The sequence below is a fragment of the Scylla paramamosain genome, chromosome 45 (genome assembly GCF_035594125.1).
Source record: "Scylla paramamosain isolate STU-SP2022 chromosome 45, ASM3559412v1, whole genome shotgun sequence".
Classification (NCBI taxonomy): domain Eukaryota; kingdom Metazoa; phylum Arthropoda; class Malacostraca; order Decapoda; family Portunidae; genus Scylla; species Scylla paramamosain.
In genome coordinates, this window is record NC_087195.1 from 1,467,501 (window position 1) to 1,487,500 (window position 20,000).

The following is a 20,000-nucleotide window of genomic DNA, read 5'->3' on the forward strand; positions in this document are numbered from 1 at the left end:
CACACACACACACACACACACACACACACACACACACACACACACACACACGAAGCGCCTTAAGCTACTGGAGTGCCCGCCATTCACCTTAATTGGCTCAGGTGTTGCGCCATAGTGCTCGCCCGCCAGGTGCTGTGGTGGTGGTGGTGGTGGTGCTTTCGAAAAAAAAAAATGAAGAGGGTGAGGAAAGAATGAAAGATGTTTAGATTTTTTTTTTATTTATTTGCTTTAGTGTTTGAGTGCATTTATTTTTTTGTTTTGTTTTTAGTTTTCATCGTGTTCGTTTATTTACTTAACTGTTTGTTTACGTCTTTATTTATTTGTTTACTTTTTGTTCAGCTTTATACTTATTTATACTTAGTGAAATAAGTGACTGACTGAACTGACTGAACTGAACAAGACAAGAACACCACAGCAAGACAACACACACTCAGCCAGCCAAGAGAACATCACGAGGAACATAACAAACACACACACACACACACACACACTTTTCAGATAATATCCATGCTAAACAATACAAACAGAAACACCAAAAGTCCAAACAAAGTAATAATAACAATTTTGCACCCGACATTAAATCTTTTCGCCAACAAAACTTTCTTCGCCAGACTGGAGTGGGACGTGACTCGCTGCACCCTCAGGTAATTGACATAGACGTGAGCAGTGACCACCAAACAGCACAGTATGATGAGGGAGATATACCATACGTCAATTAGTTTGTAATAAGGCGTTTTTACGTAGGAATTTGTCGCTTGGGAGAAAAAGGCGATAAGAACCACGAGAGATGTTAAAGAGACATGCATTCTTTCATTAAACTCCGCGATGGGGAAGTAGAACGAGGAATAACAGATCCCAAAAATGAGGAAACTAGGAAGGAAGTTACTCATCAGGTGGTAATCTGGCTGGCCAATCAGGTGCAAGGTGAAAGATATCATATTATGGTGGACGTCTAAGGTTATCTTCTCCAGTTTGTAGTCGAAGAGGTCGTGGTCCCCGTAGTAATTCATAATGGGCGGGTTCCCATTCTCCTGGCGGAGGTCCATCACCTGCCAGTCAACGTTCTCATGGTCCCCGTAGAGGCTGAAGGTGAGGTTACACATGTACCTGCCGAAGGGGTACCTGGACACACGCAGCATGCAAGGGTACGTGACCAGGAAGTTACGGTACTGCGAGATGTTGGTCCTGGTCATGTACCTGCCTGTGTGGGGGAGGCGTGGCAGACAGACAGACAGACAGGTGAAGGGACAGAGTGAAGGCAGGGAGCGCGATGGGGATGAGGAACAGAGAGGCAGGCAGAGAAGAAGGGAGTGGAGCGTCGTGGACAGGGAGGGCAGGAGTGTGTGGGAGGAAGAAGAGGAAGAGGAGCATTAGTCCGTGATTCGCACCTGTGTTGTGTTGTGTGAGCTTGTCACAAAAACACTGTTATGCCAAGGAAAAGCCTGCCCACTGAAGCCTGCCCACTGAAAACACTTGCAAGTAACTGCGCAAAACCCTAACATTACCTCTACTTAAAGCTCTCCCCGCCCGCCCCGCCCCAGGCTCACCCATGAAGGGGTCGTCCATCTGGTTCTCCTGGCGCGGCATCTCCTCCCAGTAGACGTAGCACAAGGTTCTGTTGGCGGAGGGGTGCACGGCGGGCCCGATGTAGTACCCCGCAAACATCAACAAGCTGGGCGTCCAGATCTGGTGGCAGGGGAAGCTGTTGCGGCCCATCTTGGTGTCGACGAACTTGACCCTGGGGTCCTCCCAGCGCAGGTGCAGGTTGAGGTCTGTGCTGGCCAGGTCCTTCTCCGCGTCCATTTTCTGCACCAGCATGGCTTCGAACCAGTAGTAGATGGTGAGCTTCTGGCCGGCGAAGGGCCTCACGCCGGGGTCGTAGTGCGCGTCCTTGCGGAGGAGGCGCCGGCTGCCACAGTCCTCCTCGTCGCTCATGTCCGGGGCGTGGACACGCCCGTCACAGCGCTCGCTGCGCAGCACACACACTCCGTCGTTGGAGGAGAACTGGATGGCGTTGCACACCGTGAAGGTGAGGGTGTCCGCGGCGTGGGTCGGGGAGCGCCAGGCGCGGCGCCCCATCACACCCACGCTGCCGTTGAGGTGCAGCTGGCGGCGGTGCAGCCTGGACTGCAGGGTCCAGCCAGCCGCCGTGCGCGTGATGTTGCTGGTTTCACCCTGGAAGAGGAAAGAGTCGTCTTGCCGCGCGCTGAGGCGGTAGTGGCGGTCGAAGTCTGTGCGGGCGCCGTAGAGCGTGTAGCGCAGGCCGGCGGGCACCTGGCACAGGCTGCACTCCAGCTCGCTGAGGCAGGGGCGCCGCCCCACGCCGCCGTCCGCCAGCACCACGGGGCAGGTGTTTGCGGGGCCCTCATCCCTCTCGCTGGCGTCGCTCATCCACGACAGGTGCTCCTCAGAGGTGCATTTCAAGGTCACCAGGCCCGCGGCGACCTCCTCCTCCGTGGGTAAGTGGCCCCCCAGGCTGCGGCACCAGCGCAGTGCCTTGTCGTGGCCCCAGGCCTCGCGCAGCACCAGCGTGAGCACGGATGTGTCACAAGGCTGCCGCAGGTCCTCCTCCAGGGCAAAGACAGGGCCATGGGGCGTCCAGGACTCGTTGAGCGGCGCCGTCAGTTGGTTGGTCTCCAGCAGCAGGGAGCAGTTATCGGGGGTCAGCTCCCCCTTCCCCACCTGCAGCGTGACGCCAGTGACGAAGCCCGTGAAGGAGGCGTACCACTTGCTACGGGTGCCCACGCACACCTCCACATCCTCCTCCCACGCTGTGATGTTGACACCGAGAGGCACGTCCAGGGGGAGGCCCTGCAGGGACGCCCACACCTGCAGGAGAGACAGGCTGCCACACCCACACCCGCTGCCACGCGTCACTCCCTCCCGCTGGCCTGTGCAAGGACAGAGACAGACAGACAGACAGACAGACAGACAGACAGACAAAAGCGACTTCTCAGTCTCCTATACTTTACCGAACACCCTTTACCTCGTTAACCTTTGGTGGTGGGTGCTTCTCCTCGGGCGTGGGCGTATCGTGCGCGGCAGACAGGCCCACGCACACCATGTTCCACACCTCGCCCTTCAGGGAGTCATTCAGGCGGTGCGTCTCCTCGCCCACCGTCAGCCAGAGAGCGAGGGAGGAGTTGATGCCTGGGGACACAAGCCAGACAATCCTTCGTAGAAAGCTAGACCGCCAGGCAGATAGACGGACAGACAAGTAGACAGACCAACAAACAAACAAACAGGTAAACGGGTAGATAGATAAATAGAAGAGCATGGGACAAACAGACATCACACTAATAGACAAACAAGGGTCAGACAAACATCACACATCACCACCACCACCACACCTTACCAGCAGCCACAGAGACGCCACTGGACGTAAAGGACACGATGTGGCTGTATGGAGCTGGCTGCGTCAACTCGGGCCTCACCAGGGCGCACACACCCACAGAGGAGGCGTTCTCGCTGGGGAAGCCCCGGGGGAAGGTGGTGTGTTGGGGGAAGGTCCTACATAGGTGGCCTTTCGAAGACTCCACGGCCACCACCACCACGCCCTCGCCTGTGAATGCATGAGGACTGAAGGAGTGAAAGGGTTCTATACCAAGAGTTTTTCAGAATCGTTATACTAGAGAATGTAGTTGTAGAACCCAAGAGACGGACAGACGGACAGTAGAACCCAAGAGACGGACAAGATAGCAAATATCCACTTACTCAAAAGAAACTGTAAAAAAATAATAACGAAAAACGTCAACACTGCCCCACCTCCTCCATTAGCACCGTCATTAATCACAGGTACAGCTCTGGTTGACGCTAGTGAGGTGATGGACAAGGTGGAGAAAACTAAGGAACTTCATTTGGGCGAAATATTTTTGTTAGTCATTTGTTACTCATCACTTGAAGAGGTAAGGTAAGTGGTGGTGATGGTGGTGACTCATCACTTGAAGAGGTAAGGTAAGTGGTGGTGATGGTGGTGGTGATGATGGTGGTGTAGTTAAGTACAGTGGCCGAGAGAGGAATTACAGGTGTTTGGCAGATGTGATTTGAGTGTTTTTGTCTTTTATTTTCCTTGCCTAAATGAAATAAATCAAATATAAACTCACCTGCAGTAGTGCCCCTAGCCAGGACGCAGATGAGGCCAAGGAGGAGGCGCACAGGTGAGCTAAGGTACCTCTCCATACTTCTTCTAGTCCCTTTCTAACTGTCCAGCGATAGAGTCAGTCAGTACAAGGTCGGAGTGTTATATCTCGAGGTCTGTATAAGTGGATCGTACAAATTATGGTATTAAGGAAACAAATTACCAGATATGAATCCATAAAGTGGTGCCGTAGATATGTATCAGTGTCCCGCCGCCTCCAGCACTCCTTGCACTGATGAAAATGCAGCAGGGTAATCGTAAACGTTGTCTTGTTTTCGCTACCAATATACACGGGAGGAAATTGTTGCTGTGATGGTATTCAATAGTGTTTTCTGAGCGTGTTTTCAAAGCGGGTTTCCAAAAGGGTGTTTTTCAAATTTTTCTTCAGTCTTTCAAAGGGTGTTTTCTTCAAGGGTTTTCAAGGGTTTTCAAAGGGTGTTTTCAAGGGTTTTCAAGTGTTTTCAAGGGTTTTCAAAGGGTGTTTTTAAGTGTTTTCAAGAAAGTATAACATGATGGATGAAGAAAACGAGAATACACATGGAAATGGGATGGAAAATGGGAAATAATTGAATACGTGGTTAATTTTTTTTTTTTTGATAGGAAATGAAAATACAAAAAAAAGAAAGTGATAGACGGAAATACAATGTGATAAAAATGAAATAACGAAAATTGAAAGAGCGAGAAACGTGTAAAAAAAAGAAAGAGGAAAAGTAAACAAAAAGTAATGCAAGGTGTGATAAATGGAGGAGAAAATGAAGTTGACACTAAAAGAACATAATGAAAAAAAAGTAAATAAATAATGCAAAAAAAAATATGGAATAGAAAGAAAAAATAAAATAAATAATACAAAAAAAAATATGGAATAGAAAGAAAAAAATAAAATAAATAAATACAAAAGAAATATGGAATAGAAAGAAAAAGTAAAATAAATAAATACAAAGAAAATATGGAATAGAAAGAAAAAAATAAAATAAATAAATAATAAAAAAAAATATGGAATAGAAAAAAAAAATAGATAAATAATACAAAAAAAAAAAATATGGAATAGAAAAAAAATAAATAAATACAAAAAAATATGAAATAGAAAAAAAAAAAAAATAAAATAAATAAATAATAAAAAAAATATATGGAATAGAAAGCAGGGAAAAACTGCAACAGGTAAAAATGGACGCATACCAAATTAACAAAGAAAAATAGGAGAGAAAAGGTGGAGATGATACAGGTGAGATAGCGAAAGATATACAGGTGCTATCGAGTGTGTAGATTAGATAATAGTCATTCCTCCTTTTCCTCACCCCCTCCCAACACACACACACACACACACACACACACACACACACACACACACACACACACACACACACATACACACGATCCGCCGCAGGGTACTGGAGCGCCCGCCACCACCTTTAATGGGTTCAGGTGTGTTGCGCCATGGTGGTGGTGGTGGTGGTGGTGCTCTGGTGGTGGTGGTGGTGGTGGTGGTGGTGTTTGCTTTGACTGCTGCTGTTCTTTTCTTTTTTTTTCTTTCTCTTTTCTTCTTTCATTATTTTTCTCGCGCATTTTTTTTCTTTTCTTCTTTATTTCTTATTTTTCCCGCGTATTTTCTTTTTTCTTTTATTCTTTTCTTCTTTCTTTACTATTTTTCCAGCGCATTTTCTTTTTTTTCTTTTATCTTCTTTTTTTTCTTTGTTTATTATTTTTCCCGCGCATTTTCTTTCTCTTTTTTTTTTCTTTTCTTTTTCTTCATTATTTTTTTTCCCGTGTATTTATGTAGTTTTTTTTATATCCATTTGCTGACTGACTTATTGATTGATTGACTTATTCATTTATCAAGTTATTTACTCGTATTTCTTTATTCATTCACTCATTCATTCATTCACTCATTTATCTATATTAATGGAGCATTGACTGACTGACTGATAGGAAGATATCACGACACACACACACACACACACACACACACACACACACACACACACACACACACACACACACACTCAAGGATAGACAGTCAGCCAATTACAAGGACACGCAGTTAACCAGTCACAGAAGCATGAACACAAACAGCCAGTCTCAAACAAAACAAGACCCAAAGTGAACGTAAGACCAATGATAAAAAGATAGCGAAGTGAAGGTAGGGAAGATAGTATAAACACCATCTATAAATCTTCCCTATACTTCTTCCCTACACCATCCCTTCCCTTTTAGATCCTCCGTATTGAACCCTTACCTACCCTAACCTAATTTTGTAAACCTTTCCTATAGAACCTCCCTATAGTTGTTCCTTATTGATCATCCCTAACGTAACCTAAGCATCTCATCTCATCTCCTCTGTCTTAACGCTCTTCCTCTCTTTCACTTGGCAGAGAGAAGCCCACCTGTATGAGCCGGTCTTGGCATCACCTCTCCCTCTCTCCCCTTCGCCTTCTCCCGCGCCTCTCCCTCTCTCCCCGCATCGTGTGCCGCTCTGACCCCGAACATCTTCACTCCGGGGCGGGAAGATGACCAGGAATAATAAGCGAGAAGAGTGACCTGGTCTGCCGCGTGACCTCTTCCCCATCTCCCCCTCTCACCCCTCTCACTCACCCTAGCCCCCCTCACTAGCCAGGGTCACGAGTGCCGCGGCGGTATAAAGGCATGCTGGCGTGCAGGATGGGCACAGCGCCTCCGCCTCCACCCGCTGCACGCCACGCACTCCACACTCACGCCCTCCACCATGAGGCTCACGCTCCACCTCCTCCTGCCCGCTGGTAATGCCTCCACACCTCCACTCACTCTTCCACTTCTACTCTTCAATGCACACCTGCTTCCATACACTCTCTCTCTCCCTCCAGTCAGGCACACACAACACAAGGGGTGGTGCAGGCAGCCACCAGGCCTGCACGCGGCAGCCCCTGCATCAAGCACGCTTGTCTGTCTGTCTCCACCTGTCACCCACATCCAGACATTTGTCTGCAGTAGTCTTCTTAGTCAGTCGGTCTCCACCAGTCAGCCAGTCAATCAGTCAGGCTCCACTTGTCATTCATTCAGTCAGTCAGTCAGTCAGTCAGGCTCCACTTGTCATTCATTCATTCAGTCAGTCAGTCAATGAGTCAGACTGTCTCCATCAGCTAGTCAGCCAGTCAGTCTCCACCAGTCAGTGAGTCAATCTCCACCAGTCAGTGAGTGAGTCACCAGCAGTCAGCGCGCCTCCCTAACCCCCTGCTCTCCTCAGCCCTGCTGGCCGCCGCGGCCGCCGACAAAGGCTTCGGCGGCGGCAACGGCCCTGCCACCAGCTACTCCGCGCCCTCCGCCAACGGCAACGGCTTCGGCGGCGCCAACGGCAACAACGGGTTTGGCGGCAACGGTCCCGCCAACACCTACTCGGCGCCCTCCGCCAACGGCTTCGGCAACGGCAACGGCAACGGCTTCGGCGGCGCGCCCAGCAACACCTACGGGCCGCCCGGCGGCGGCTACGGGTACGAGGACCCCCTGGCCGCGTTGGGCGACAACATCCCAGGGGGCGGCGAGCCCGGCGTGGACTACCCCGTGCTGGCCGCCGTGCCCGACACGGGCTTCTCCTGCGACGCGCAGACGGTGCCCGGCTACTACGCCGACGCGGCGCCCGAGGCGGGCTGCCAGGTGTTCCACATCTGCCAGGACCGCCCCTCGGGGCGCCGCCAGCAGGACTCCTTCCTGTGCCCCAACGGCACCGTGTTCAACCAGCAGTACTTCGTGTGTGACTGGTGGTTCAACTTCGACTGCAGCCTCGCCGAGGGCCTGTACTCTGTCAACGAGGAGGTGCTGCAGGCCGCGCTGGCCGCGCAGGGCCAGGGCGCCTACGCCTACCCCGCTCCCGGCGGCGTCAACGGCCTGGGCCTCGGCGGCGCCAACGGAGGTGTTAGGAACGGCAACGGCGGCAGGAACGGCGGCGCCAACGGTTATGGCAACGGCGGCGCCAGGAACGGCAACGGCAACGGCAACGGCGGCGCCAATGGTTATGGTGCCAACGGCAGCGGCAGGAACGGCAACGGTGCTCCCTCCACCTCCTACGGCACGCCCTCCAACGGCAATGGCAACGGCGCCAACGGCTTCAGCAACGGGGCACCCTCCACCGCCTACGGCACGCCGTCCAACGGCAACGGAAGGAACGGCAACGGCGCCGACGGGTACAGTAACGGGGCACCCTCCACCTCTTACGGCACTCCCTCCAACGGCAACGGCAGGAACGGCAACGGCGCTCCTTCCACCTCTTACGGCACTCCCTCCAACGGCAACGGTGCGCCCTCCACCTCCTACGGCGCCCCCTTCTGAGCTGTCCCGGCCTCCTTCCCGCTGACCCCCGCCCCATCCTGTGTATATAGCGCCCTCCGCGAGCGTGGCGCCCCTCGCGACGTATTTAATAAAGCTTGGTGAATTTAGACCTCTTTGCCTCTCACTTCAGGAGGAGGAGGAGGAGGAGGAGGAGGAGGAGGAGGAAAACAAATGCTAAAGAACAGAAAGGAAGACCAAACATGAGGAGGAGGAAGAGGAGGAGGAGATGAGAAAAGAAAAGATAGATTATAGCAAATATATTAAGCGAAAAACTATTACTACTACTACTACTACTACTACTACTAAGGCGGTACACTGTATAATTAATTACCTTGAAGAACCACTAACACAGCTGCGAAGTCGAGGGGGTAAGGGCGTTTCCGGGTTGGGGCCTGAAGGGGTTAGGTGGGGAAGGACACTGTGTTGCCTAATGATTGGGGAAAACATGTACGTATGTTTACACACCTGCATGTCTTGTTTTTGACACCTGTGCTCTGGTAAGTGTAGGTAATGAGGGTGGTTTAGTTGGCTTGGTGTCTGTTGGGGGTGTCAGTGCTGGGGTTATTAGAGTTTGATAGTGGCAAGTACAGGCGCGGCTGGGAGTCTTGTAACCTAACCTAACCTAACCTAACCTAACCTAACCTAACCTAACCTAACATCTACTATTAAGCGTGTTCCTTCAGTCTGACGTCCTCTGATCTGGGCACCTTTCACTTCTCGGGTGTTGTAAAGTGACAGGCAGCACTGCGGAGGACTTGCAGTGAGACGACACGGTTAAAGTAGGTGGAAAAGAATAGGGCGCGAGCAAACTTTTGGCCGAGAGTGTACTTTCATTAACCTCCTTTTTTCGACCCTTAGTGACGAACATCTAGCAGTCTGAAACGCGCTATGTGAAAGCACGACCCCAATTCATCAGTTCGTTATAAAGTTGTTCCCGAAAAAACGATTTAATACGGGCCCTCAAACTCTCAGTGGCTTGTATTTTATTTGTAGTGTGGTGGAGCAGCAGCCAGGAGAGACAAGAGTATTGTGCACGCTGAGAAACGAATCGAGTTTAAATTTTTTGCGTGTTTGATCTGGCAGTGCAAAAAAGCGAAGACACTCACCCACACACACCCAAGCAGGCAGTGGGTGACTCCGAAGGCAGTTCTGGTAAAGGAATTCGCTCTTGCTGTCCAGATGTTTAGACTGGAGGCTGTCAACTGTCCACGAAACCTGTACCGGAGGATGCAGAAAACAAAGGTAACTGAACTTGATAGTGACAATAAGGAGTTTAACCCTTCCACTGCGATACGAGACGATGAACAGCGCGGGAAGTATTGCATGAAGGAATGAGATGAAAAAAAAGAATAGATTGTCATTTTTATCCAATGTAAAGATAAGAAGTGGCTGTAGAAACATTCAATATCTTTTTTCATTAGTAATTAAACAAAGATGTACTGAGTAAATCAAAGGGTTTAATTAATAAATAGGTCAGAAGTAACATATCAGCCTGGAAGCATGAAGGTGACAGTTCTAGTGCAGGAAAATGATAACGTTAATTATTTAGTCCCAGGCAAAGATTACTGAACTCAAAACCCACATGACAGTACTGAATTGAAAAAAAAAAGTCAATTCAGAACGGCGCTTTAATAATGATGCAGTCACGGCTTTCTTTGTCTTTCTTCTTTCTCTTCTTTTTCCTTCGCTTCCTCTTCTCCTTTTCTTCCTTCTGGCTTTCTTCTCTTCCTCGTACCCTTCCTCCTTTATCTCCTCCGTTTCCTTCTAAGATAACGCATTTGAATAATTGATAGAGAGAGAGAGAGAGAGAGAGAGAGAGAGAGAATTTGGCAAGGTGTCTGACGCAGGTATGATTGAAGGACCTATATGCGTCACCTGTGGCAGTCCCTCAGTGTGGCCACGTGTGTTGCTGAGGACCGCCGCCAGACGCACAGTGCTTGCCTTAACCCGGTGGACATACGCAAACACACACACACACACACACACACACACACACACACACACGTAATAGTAGTAGTAGTGGTAGTAGACAAGAACACTATGCATAAAAAGCTACAATATCGTTTTCTAACTTAAAAAAATAAACAAAACAAAGGAAAAAAAAAAAAGCGTCCTGTAGAAAAATAATAAGAAACACACACACACACACACACACACACACACACACACGGGTCAAAATCTACAACACCTATTCATTAAACCATCGTGGGGACGGGGAAGCCTTGGCAGCAGCAGTACACGTGACCCTCCGTGAATGACCGCTGGCCCACTGACCTGCCCGCGCCGTCTGCCCCCTGGGTGTGAATCGGAGTGTGATCAGCGGCGCCACTCGTCCAGGCGTTGCGAGAGCTTCATGAATTGGGTGTAGGTGTGTTGCTTCCCCATGTTCCTCGTCCAGACATGCTCACGGTTCCCTCCTTGCGTCGCCTTGTAAGTAACAGGCGTTGGGAAATTTAATTAACCTTTTTTTTTTACATTTTCGTCTCTCGTCTTAGTTGGAAGAGACACAAGAGAGAGTAGAGAGAAAACATAGTTAGTTTTTTGTCCTTTTACGCCACAAACTGTCTTTAAGAATGTTTACCGCAAAAATTTCGTCTTAAAAGTTGTATATATGTGTATTGAAGGAAAAGTTTTGTCTGCCAGTGAAAGGGTTAAGTGAATGTGTGCTATATTCTGAAACACCTCTGCGCCGCGCCTTTACTACTTTCAAAAGGCTCTGCGCCGCGCCTTTACTACTTTCAAAAGGCTCTGGTTGAAGTTGTACGGGTTTTCTAATAGTGTTTTTTTCAGGTTGTAGTAGCAGATGAACAAGATTTCTATATTATTAACAGGGGAAACACTTATAAAAGACTTCAGATGATGCGACAGGTTTTCAAGGGTGTTTTTACGGTTCTAGTGACAGATTAACAAGATCTGTACATATTTAACAGGAGAAACCCTTGAAAATCACGCTATCATCTCTGTAGACTTTGAAAACAGTTGTGGTGAGAGAGTAAAGCGCTTTTAACGGTGTTTTTACGACAGATTAACAAGATTTTTGCATTAGTAATAGGAAAAACAGGCGTGAGAACCCAGCTGATCATCTCAGTGGCCTCGAAAACAGTTGTGGTGAGAAAATAAGGGTGATTTTACGGGTCTAGTGACAGATTAACAAGATTTATACATTATTAACAAGAGAAACAGGCGTGAGAACCCATCTAGTTATCTCTGTGGCCTTGAAAAATAGTCGTGGTGAAAGCAAAACATTTCTGAACACTTGCCGCTACTTCAAATCGCCTTCCTATTTCAAGTTCTTTTGTCTGACTGAAAAATCGGAGTTTCCAGTTTCCAGTGAAATTACCTTAGTGTGGTGATTTCAAGATTGTGACGTTCCTGGGTAAAAATACGATGCCTTTGTTTTTTATTCATGACGTTTACAGTGAAGGGTCCAGCTGTGAAGTTAATGAAATGAAGTAATGTAACGTAACCTAATCTAATCTATTCAGTCTTATCTTACCTACTAATTCCAAGACTGACTTTCTGGGTTAAAATATGAGTCTTTGTTTAAGTCGTGAACTGTACAGCGAATTAGCCAGCTGTGAAATTAATAAAGTGAAGTAAACCTAATCTAATCTTCATCTTACCTTGTCTAATCTAAACCTAACCAAACCTAAACCTAACCTAACCTAACCTAACCTAACCTAACCTAATCTAACCTAACCTAACCTAACTTAGCCCAACCCAACCTAACCTAACCTAACCTAACCTAACCTTGTCTAATCTAAACCTAACCTAACCTAAACCTAACCTAACCTAACTTAGCCCAACCTAACCTAACCTAACCTAACCTAACCTAACCTAACCTAACCTAACCTAACTTAACTTAGCCCAACCCAACCTAACCTAACCTAACCTAACCTAACCTAACTTAGCCCAACCCAACCTAACCTAACCTAACCTAACCTAACCTTGTCTAATCTAAACCTAACCTAACCTAAACCTAACCTAACCTAACTTAGCCCAACCTAACCTAACCTAACCTAACCTAAACCTATTAGCTTACAAATCTGCCAATATTATATCCCTAGGCAAAATAAACAAGTAAATAAACAAATAAATAAATAAATAAATAACTGCTTTTGGATGCACGCCCCATCTCCTGCCCTCTCCCCCTATTCCCCTCCCCCTCCCTCACTCCCTCCTCCCTCTTACACGTGTATCTGTCTTGAACCTTTTCATCACACCTGTGCATGTTGTGTCACCTTTACACACACACACACACACACACACACACACACGTTTCTGATAGTAGTAGTAGTAGTAGTAGTGCCGGTGGTGATAGTAGCAGATGTAATAGTGGTAGGAGTGTAAATAGTAGTAGTAGTAGTAGTAGTAGTAGTAGTAACAGTAGTAGTAGTAGAAGTAGAAATGATAAATGAATAAAAAACATCTTTTCTAAACTAAAGATCACCATCACCGTCACCATCACCGCCACCATCACCGTCACCATCACCATCACCATCACCGCCACCATCACCATCACCATCAAGAAGGAAACATTGTATAACTGTATGATTTATTTGTAATTTCACTGTCAAATACTTGTTCTCTACAAGGAGGAGCACGAGGAGGAGGAGGAGGAGGAGGAGCAGGAGGAGGAGGTAAAGAAGGAAAGGAGAGGAGGAAGAGCAAGAATAATAGTTGTAAGAGGAATGAAGAAGGGGTGTAGAGAGAGAGAGAGAGAGAGAGAGAGAGAGAGAGAGAGAGAGAGAGAGAGAGAGAGAGAGAGAGAGAGAGAGAGAGAGAGAGAGAGAGAGAGAGAACATGCAACAAACTAAATACGCATACAGTTTTAAGTCAATAAATAAAAAAAATAAATAAATAAATAGAAAAACGAAAATTGGATTGACAAAAATATAATAAATTAATAAATAATACACGCAAACTACAAGAAACAATAAATAAAATGTACGAAAAGCAAAAAAAAAAAGCGAGAATTTCAAACTTAGTGGTGAAAAGATCAATATATTAATAAATCATACAGGTAAAGGTGGACAGGTAAGCTAGCGACGCATCTAATCAGCAGGAAGGTGTGTCTTGTACCATGGACTCTTCAGGTGTGGGCGACGTTGGGGTGCTGGGGGAATGGGGAATGGGGAATGGGTCTTTTTGCCGGGACAGGATTCCGTTGTGTTAGAGAGATCAGGGCTGGGGAGGAACGACTGGTGTTAGAAATGGGTGTGTTGAGAAATGGGTGTCTGGATTCGTTTGGGGTTGTTTGGGGTCTTGTGTTTTTGGGGAGAGGGTCTGTTTGGGGTTTGCTTTTTTTGGGGGAGAGTTTGTTTGCTTTCTTTTGGGTTTGTTTGGGTTTTCTCGGGGTTTATCGCGGTTCTTTTGGGGTCAGTGGTCAGTCTGTTGGGGAAGGGCCGGTGTGGGGGAGGAAGGCTCAGACAGGGGCGCCGTAAGAGGTGGAGGGGGCGCCATAGGAGGTGGAGGGCGCGCCGTCGCTGTAGCCGTTGGCACCGTTGCCGTTCCTGCCGTTGCCGTTGCTGGGAGTGCCATAGGAGGTGGAGGGGGCGCCGCTGCCGTTGCTGCCGCCGTTGCCGTTGGAGGGAACGCCGTTGCCGTTAGAAGGAGTGCCATAGGAGGTGGAAGGAGCGCCGTTGCCGTTCCTGCCGTTGCCGTTGGAGGGAGTGCCGTAAGAGGTGGAGGGTGCCCCGTTACTGTACCCGTTGGCGCCGTTGCCGTTCCTTCCGTTGCCGTTGGACGGCGTGCCGTAGGCGGTGGAGGGTGCTCCGTTGCTGAAGCCGTTGGCGCCGTTGCCATTACCGTTGGAGGGCGTGCCGTAGGAGGTGGAGGGAGCACCGTTGCCGTTCCTGCCGCTGCCGTTGGCACCATAACCATTGGCGCCGCCGTTGCCGTTGCCGTTGCCGTTCCTGGCGCCGCCGTTGCCATAACCGTTGGCGCCGCCGTTCCTGCCGCCGTTGCCGTTCCTAACACCTCCGTTGGCGCCGCCGAGGCCCAGGCCGTTGACGCCGCCGGGAGCGGGGTAGGCGTAGGCGCCCTGGCCCTGCGCGGCCAGCGCGGCCTGCAGCACCTCCTCGTTGACGGAGTACAGGCCCTCGGCGAGGCTGCAGTCGAAGTTGAACCACCAGTCACACACGAAGTACTGCTGGTTGAACACGGTGCCGTTGGGGCACAGGAAGGAGTCCTGCTGGCGGCGCCCCGAGGGGCGGTCCTGGCAGATGTGGAACACCTGGCAGCCCGCCTCGGGCGCCGCGTCGGCGTAGTAGCCGGGCACCGTCTGCGCGTCGCACGAGAAGCCCGTGTCGGGCACGGCGGCCAGCACGGGGTAGTCCACGCCGGGCTCGCCGCCCCCTGGGATGTTGTCGCCCAACGCGGCCAGGGGGTCCTCGTACCCGTAGCCGCCGCCGGGCGGCCCGTAGGTGTTGCTGGGCGCGCCGCCGAAGCCGTTGCCATTGCCGTTGCCGAAGCCGTTGGCGGAGGGCGCCGAGTAGGTGTTGGCGGGACCGTTGCCGCCAAACCCGTTGCCGTTGGCGCCGCCGAAGCCGTTGCCGTTGGCGCCGCCGAAGCCGTTGCCGTTGGCGGAGGGCGCGGAGTAGCTGGTGGCAGGGCCGTTGCCGCTGCCGAAGCCTTTGTCGGCGGCCGCGGCGGCCAGCAGGGCTGAGGAGAGCAGGGGGTTAGGGAGGCGCGCTGACTGCTGGTGACTGACTCACTGATTCACTGACTGGTGGAGATTGACTGACTGATTGCTGGAGACTGACTGGCTGACTAGCTGATGGAGACTGACTCATTGACTGACTGACTGACTGAATGAATGACAAGTGAAGCCTGACTGATTGACTGACTGACTGCTGGAGACTGACTGGCTGACTGGTGGAGACCGACTGACTAAGACGACTACTGCAGACAAATGTCTGGATGTGGGTGACAGGTGGAGACAGACAGGCGTGCTTCATGCAGGGACTGCCGCGTGCAGGCCTGGTGGCTGCCTGCACCACCCCTTGTGTTGTGTGTGCCTGACTGGAGGGAGAGAGAGAGTGTATGGAAGAGTGGAGTTACTGAAGCAGGTGTGCATTGAAGAGTAGAAGTAGAGGAGGAGTGAGTGGAGGTGTGGAGGCATTACCAGCAGGCAGGAGGAGATGGAGCGTGAGCCTCATGGTGGAGGGCGTGAGTGTGGAGTGCGTGTCGTGCAGCGGGTGGAGGCGGAGGCGCTGTGCCCATCCTGCACGCCAGCATGCCTTTATACCTCCGCGGCACTCCTCAGCCCCCAACCCCTCACCCCCCGGCTCATTCCCCGTGCCTGACCTTGCCTCCCGCCCCCCGCCCCCCAACACTGCCCGCTGCCCGACTCTCGAAACTTGCCCGGAGCGATGAAGAGAAGCAAACCACCGCCTGGCCGACCACAGACACACAGACACACAGACACGCACGTTCCCGATAGACAGACAGACAGGCAAACTTTTCCCGACAGACAGAAAGACAGCCTGGTACTTTTCCCGACAGACACTCAGAGAGACAGACAGATTCCCCGACGGACAGACATACTGAGAGACATTTCTAGATAGACAGACAGACAGACTTGCCCCCCCCGCCCCCCTAAATACACTTATGACCTTCTGACACTCAAAAAGACAGACGAATCCTTTTAATTTCTGTCTTTTTTTTCTTCTTCTCTTCCTCCTCTTCCTCTTCTTCTTCCTCTTCCTCTATTTCTTCCTCTCATTTTCTTCTATTGCTTTTCTTCTCTTCCTCTTCCTCTTCCTCTGTTTCCTCTTCTTTTCTTCCTCTGATTTTCTTCTTTTTCTTCTTCTTGTTCTTCCTCATCCTCCTCCGTTTCCTCTTTTTTATCTTCTCCGTTTCCTTCTCTCCTTTTCTTCGTTTGGTTTTTCTCTTCCTCTTTCTCTTCTCCCTCTTCCTCCTCCGTTTCTTCTTCTTCATCTTCTTTTCTTCCTCAGACCTTCTCTTCTTTACCATTGAGAGAGAGAGAGAGAGAGAGAGAGAGGAGAGAGAGAGAGAGAGAGAGGAGAGAGAGAGAGAGAGAGAGAGACGGGTTCTTCATTCTATCACCTCGCAAATATTTTTCATGGAGGAGAAGGAGGAGGAAGAGGAGAGGAGGAGGAGGAGGAGGAGGAGGAGGAGGAGGAGGAGGAGGAGATGACATTGCTCTACTTTCATTGGTTAGTTCGCTCTCTTCTTCATCTCCTCCTCCTCCTCCTCCTCCTCCTCCTCCTCCTCCTCCTCCTCCTCCTCCTCCTTCTCCTCCTCCTTCTCCTCCTCCTCCTCCTCCTCGCACCTCCTCCTCCTCCTCCTCCTCCTCCTCCTCTTCTCTCCTCTCCATCCTCCTCTTCCCCCTCCTCCTTGTCTCCCTTCTCTTCCTTCCTTCCTTTCTCTTTCGTCTCCTTTCCTCCGTATGTATGCTTCTCTCTCTCTCTCTCTCTCTCTCCTCTCTCTCTCCCTCTCTCTCTCTCTCTCTCTCTCTCTCTCATTTTTTTATTCCATGTTTTCTTATTTTTTTTTCAGAGAGAGGGAGAGAGAGAGAGAGAGAGAGAGAGAGAGAGAGAGAGAGAGAGAGAGAGAGAGAGAGAGGAGAGAGAGAGAGAGAGAGAGGAGAGAGAGAGAGGTATGCATCACTCTCTCGTCTTCTTCTTGACCTACTCTTTTTCTTTTAACTGCCAAGGAAGAGCAACAGGTGAGAGAGAGAGGAGAGAGAGAGAGGAGATGAGAGAGAGAGAGAGAGAGAGAGAGAGAGAGAGAGAGAGAGGGAGCTGGTGTCATCACTTGGTAAGAAAGTGAAAATATTTACTTTTAAACTACTACTACTACTACTACTACTACTACTACTACTACTACTATTGATATTACTGCTGCTACTACTCTTACTACTACTGCTACTACTACTATTACAAATTCTAATGGTAATAATAGTAGTAGTAGTTATAATAATAAAAATATTAGTATTGATGATAGTTCTTTTTCTTTTTCTTCTTTTCTTGTTCTTGTTCTTCTTGTTCTTCTTGTTCTCCTTCTTCTTCTTCTTCTCATTATTATTATTATTATTATTATTATTATTATTATTATTATTATTATTTTTATTATTATTATCGTTATCATTATTATTATCACTTTGTTGTTGTTGTTGTTGTTGTTGTTGTTGTTGTTGTTGTTGTTGTTGTTGTCCTCTTACCAATATAACAGTACTCTGCTATCTAACTTTCCTTATTCGTGTGTGTGTGTGTGTGTGTGTGTGTGTGTGTGTGTGTGTGTGTGTGTGTGTGTGTGTGTGTGTGTGTGTGTGTGTGTGTGTGTGTGTGTGTCCTAATAAGGGAGTCCACATTCACAGTCACTAATTAAATACAAAAGTTTATGAAGCAGATGTAAAGTCCCTTTTGAATTTCGCTTGACTGAATCTCTCTCTCTCTTTCTCTCTCTCTCTCTCTCTCTCTCTCTCTCTGGTTGTAGTAGTAGTAGTAGCAATAGTAGTCATAGTAGTAATAGTTGTGAACGTGTGTTGTTACTATTATTTCCACTACCACCACCACCATCACCACCACCACCACCACCACCACCACCATCACCACCACCACCACCTATACGTTCCCTAAAATTTAAAGTTACCTGTATAAAGTTAATTCCTTCACCTTACTTCTGCCTCACCTGGCCCCCCAATTAAGCTGTACTTACCTGCATTTACCTGGGCATCCTCACGCTTCTCGCTTTTATTATGGCTCAGGTATTTTTTCAAGACTGTGTGGTCAGTTGAGAGAGAGAGAGAGAGAGAGAGAGAGAGAGAGAGAGAGAGAGAGAGAGAGAGAGAGAGAGAGAGATACATATAGGCTAATGGTTCTTTCCTCATGGTTCTCTCTCTCTCTCTCTCTCTCTCTCTCTCTCTCTCTCTCTCTCTCTCTCTCTCTCTCTCTAGGCCATTAATCTTGTGTTTTTTTGTTTGTTTGTTTGTTTGTTTCTTGTTGTTGTTATTGTTGTTCTTGTTGCTCTTCTTCTTCTGCACCTTGCTCTTTCCCATTCTTCATTTTTTCCCATCTCTCTCTCTCTCTCTCTCTCTCTCTCTCTCTCTCTCTCTCTCTCTCTCTCTCTCTCTCTCTCTCTCTCTCTCTCTCTCTCTAACCCCCTTCCCTTCCCTTCCCTTCCCTTCCTACTCCTCCCCTCCCCTCCCCTCCCCTCTCCTCCCCTCCCCCTTCCCCCTCCCCTTCTAAGGTCAGGAAGTTAAATGGACGACTCGCAACATTTTATTAGCGTGAAGTAAAAGTTGCCTCAAGGGAATAAATAAGCTTCCCGTTTTCTGTTGCGTTCCGTTTTCTGTTACGTTCCGTCTTCTGTTGGATTCCGTTTTCTGTGCGTTGCGTTTTCAGTGTGTTCGTTTTGTTGTTGTTGTTGTTGTTGTTGTTGATTTATTTATTTGTTTTCAGCGTTTTTTTTCTTTCTTTTGTTTTTTCTTTAAGTTTTGTTTTCTTTCGTTTTTCTCTTATCTTTCTTATTATCATCATTATCATCTTCTTCTACTTCTTCAATGTCCCCTTTAATGAAACAATGAATTTTATGAGGGCGTTTACGAAAGATAAGGAGAGAGAGAGAGAGAGAGAGAGAGAGAGAGAGAGAGAGAGAGAGAGAGAGAGAGAGAGAGGGGAGGGGGGATAAGATAACATGTGCGACGCAAGTGTAGCTATATCATTGATAGTACACACACACACACACACACACACACACACACACACACACACAGTTGCCGTTAGTATTGTCAGAACATTTGGGGAAGAAAGTCATTCAGTATATTTTTTCTTTCTTTAAAATCTTCTCTTTTATTCAGTTTCTACCCAAAAATTCTCCTCTCTCTCTCTCTCTCTCTCTCTCTCTCTCTCTCTCTCTCTCTCTCTCTCTCTCTCTCTCTCTCTCTGTCTCTCTCTCTCTCTCCCGTGCCTGACAAGTGAGAAAATAGAGAAAGTGAGAGACGTGAGAGAAAAGGAAGGGTGTAGAAGAGAAAGAGTGAAAGAGAAAGAGATAAGAAAATAATTAGTGGTGTTATTGTGTTCTGGCAGAGAGAGAGAGAGAGAGAGAGAGAGAGAGAGAGAGAGAGAGAGAGAGAGGGTTCTCATTCTCTCACTCACTCAGTCTTCTCGTATCATTTCTCTCTCTCGCTCTCTTTCTCTCTTCATCTCAAAGGAAGTATGCAGAAACAGGTAATTTAAGTAAGATGTATATTTTTTTTTAACTCATTCACTCATTCACTTCCCTCATCATATCGTAATGTTTTTTTTTTCTTTTTTAATCTCCCTTTTCTCTTTAAAAAAATATATATATATGCGCATGGGAAAAAAATTAGCTCTCAAATAGAATGGCGGATGAATAGACTCGTAACAAGGCTGTCAGTGTTGAACGAGTTTTTAAAAGAGGACTATATAAATTTACGGATGACGGTGATAAGTGGGAACAAGCAGGTGCGATTCATTCAGGAACTGCTACGTGTGTCCTGATGGCTTCCTGCACCCACACTTGTGTTCTCGTGTCCGTATTTTTTGTGTGTATGTTTGTATGAGTTCTGTATACATAA

General features: G+C 48.3%; 4 protein-coding genes across 12 annotated transcripts in view; 2 read left to right on the forward strand and 2 right to left on the reverse strand.

Moving 5' to 3' along the window:
* The window catches only part of LOC135094230 (pro-resilin-like), a 37,445-nt gene extending 28,904 nt beyond the window's left edge, over nt 1-8,541 (forward strand). For 3 of the 6 annotated variants that reach the window (XM_063994145.1, XM_063994143.1, XM_063994144.1), the window contains exons 2-3: nt 6,508-6,891; nt 7,356-8,541. In XM_063994145.1, coding sequence (XP_063850215.1) covers nt 6,858-6,891; nt 7,356-8,434 — 1,113 coding nt within the window. In that variant the 5' untranslated portion in view covers nt 6,508-6,857 and the 3' untranslated portion in view covers nt 8,435-8,541. Of the gene's footprint in view, nt 1-5,535; nt 5,561-6,507; nt 6,892-7,355 lie in introns of those variants that run through there. The other 3 variants (XM_063994149.1, XM_063994147.1, XM_063994148.1) reach the window with 2 other exon arrangements.
* On the reverse strand, nt 212-4,468 carry LOC135094225 (uncharacterized). The gene is made up of 5 exons (XM_063994135.1): nt 4,104-4,468; nt 3,356-3,562; nt 2,987-3,150; nt 1,548-2,829; nt 212-1,201 (listed from the first exon to the last, which is right to left on the reverse strand). The coding sequence occupies exons 1-5, from the start codon at nt 4,177-4,179 to the stop codon at nt 495-497; spliced, it is 2,436 nt and encodes an 811-aa protein (XP_063850205.1). The 5' UTR covers nt 4,180-4,468; the 3' UTR covers nt 212-494.
* A 421-nt stretch (nt 8,542-8,962) lies between the features above and the next one.
* Nucleotides 8,963-20,000, forward strand: part of LOC135094227 (alpha-(1,3)-fucosyltransferase C-like) — a 17,704-nt gene continuing 6,666 nt past the window's right edge. For 3 of the 4 annotated variants that reach the window (XM_063994138.1, XM_063994140.1, XM_063994141.1), the window contains exon 1: nt 8,963-9,676. In XM_063994138.1, coding sequence (XP_063850208.1) covers nt 9,614-9,676 — 63 coding nt within the window. In that variant the 5' untranslated portion in view covers nt 8,963-9,613. Of the gene's footprint in view, nt 9,677-19,181; nt 19,630-20,000 lie in introns of those variants that run through there. The other variant, XM_063994139.1, reaches the window with a different exon arrangement.
* Nucleotides 12,978-15,980, reverse strand: LOC135094229 (pro-resilin-like). Its single transcript, XM_063994142.1, has 2 exons — nt 15,561-15,980; nt 12,978-15,097 (listed from the first exon to the last, which is right to left on the reverse strand). The coding sequence occupies exons 1-2, from the start codon at nt 15,592-15,594 to the stop codon at nt 13,860-13,862; spliced, it is 1,272 nt and encodes a 423-aa protein (XP_063850212.1). The 5' UTR covers nt 15,595-15,980; the 3' UTR covers nt 12,978-13,859.

Coding starts and splice junctions, on each gene's coding strand:
- LOC135094229 (XM_063994142.1), bottom strand. CDS start 15,594: ATGAGGCTCACGCTCCATCTCCTCCTGCCTGCTG. Junction 15,098..15,560: donor CCATCTCCTCCTGCCTGCTG/GTAATGCCTCCA, acceptor TGCTCTCCTCAG/CCCTGCTGGCCGCCGCGGCC.
- LOC135094225 (XM_063994135.1), bottom strand. CDS start 4,179: ATGGAGAGGTACCTTAGCTCACCTGTGCGCCTCCTCCTTGGCCTCATC. Junction 3,151..3,355: donor TGGCGTCTCTGTGGCTGCTG/GTAAGGTGTGGT, acceptor TTGTGTCCCCAG/GCATCAACTCCTCCCTCGCT. Junction 1,202..1,547: donor GATGGACGACCCCTTCATGG/GTGAGCCTGGGG, acceptor TCCCCCACACAG/GCAGGTACATGACCAGGACC.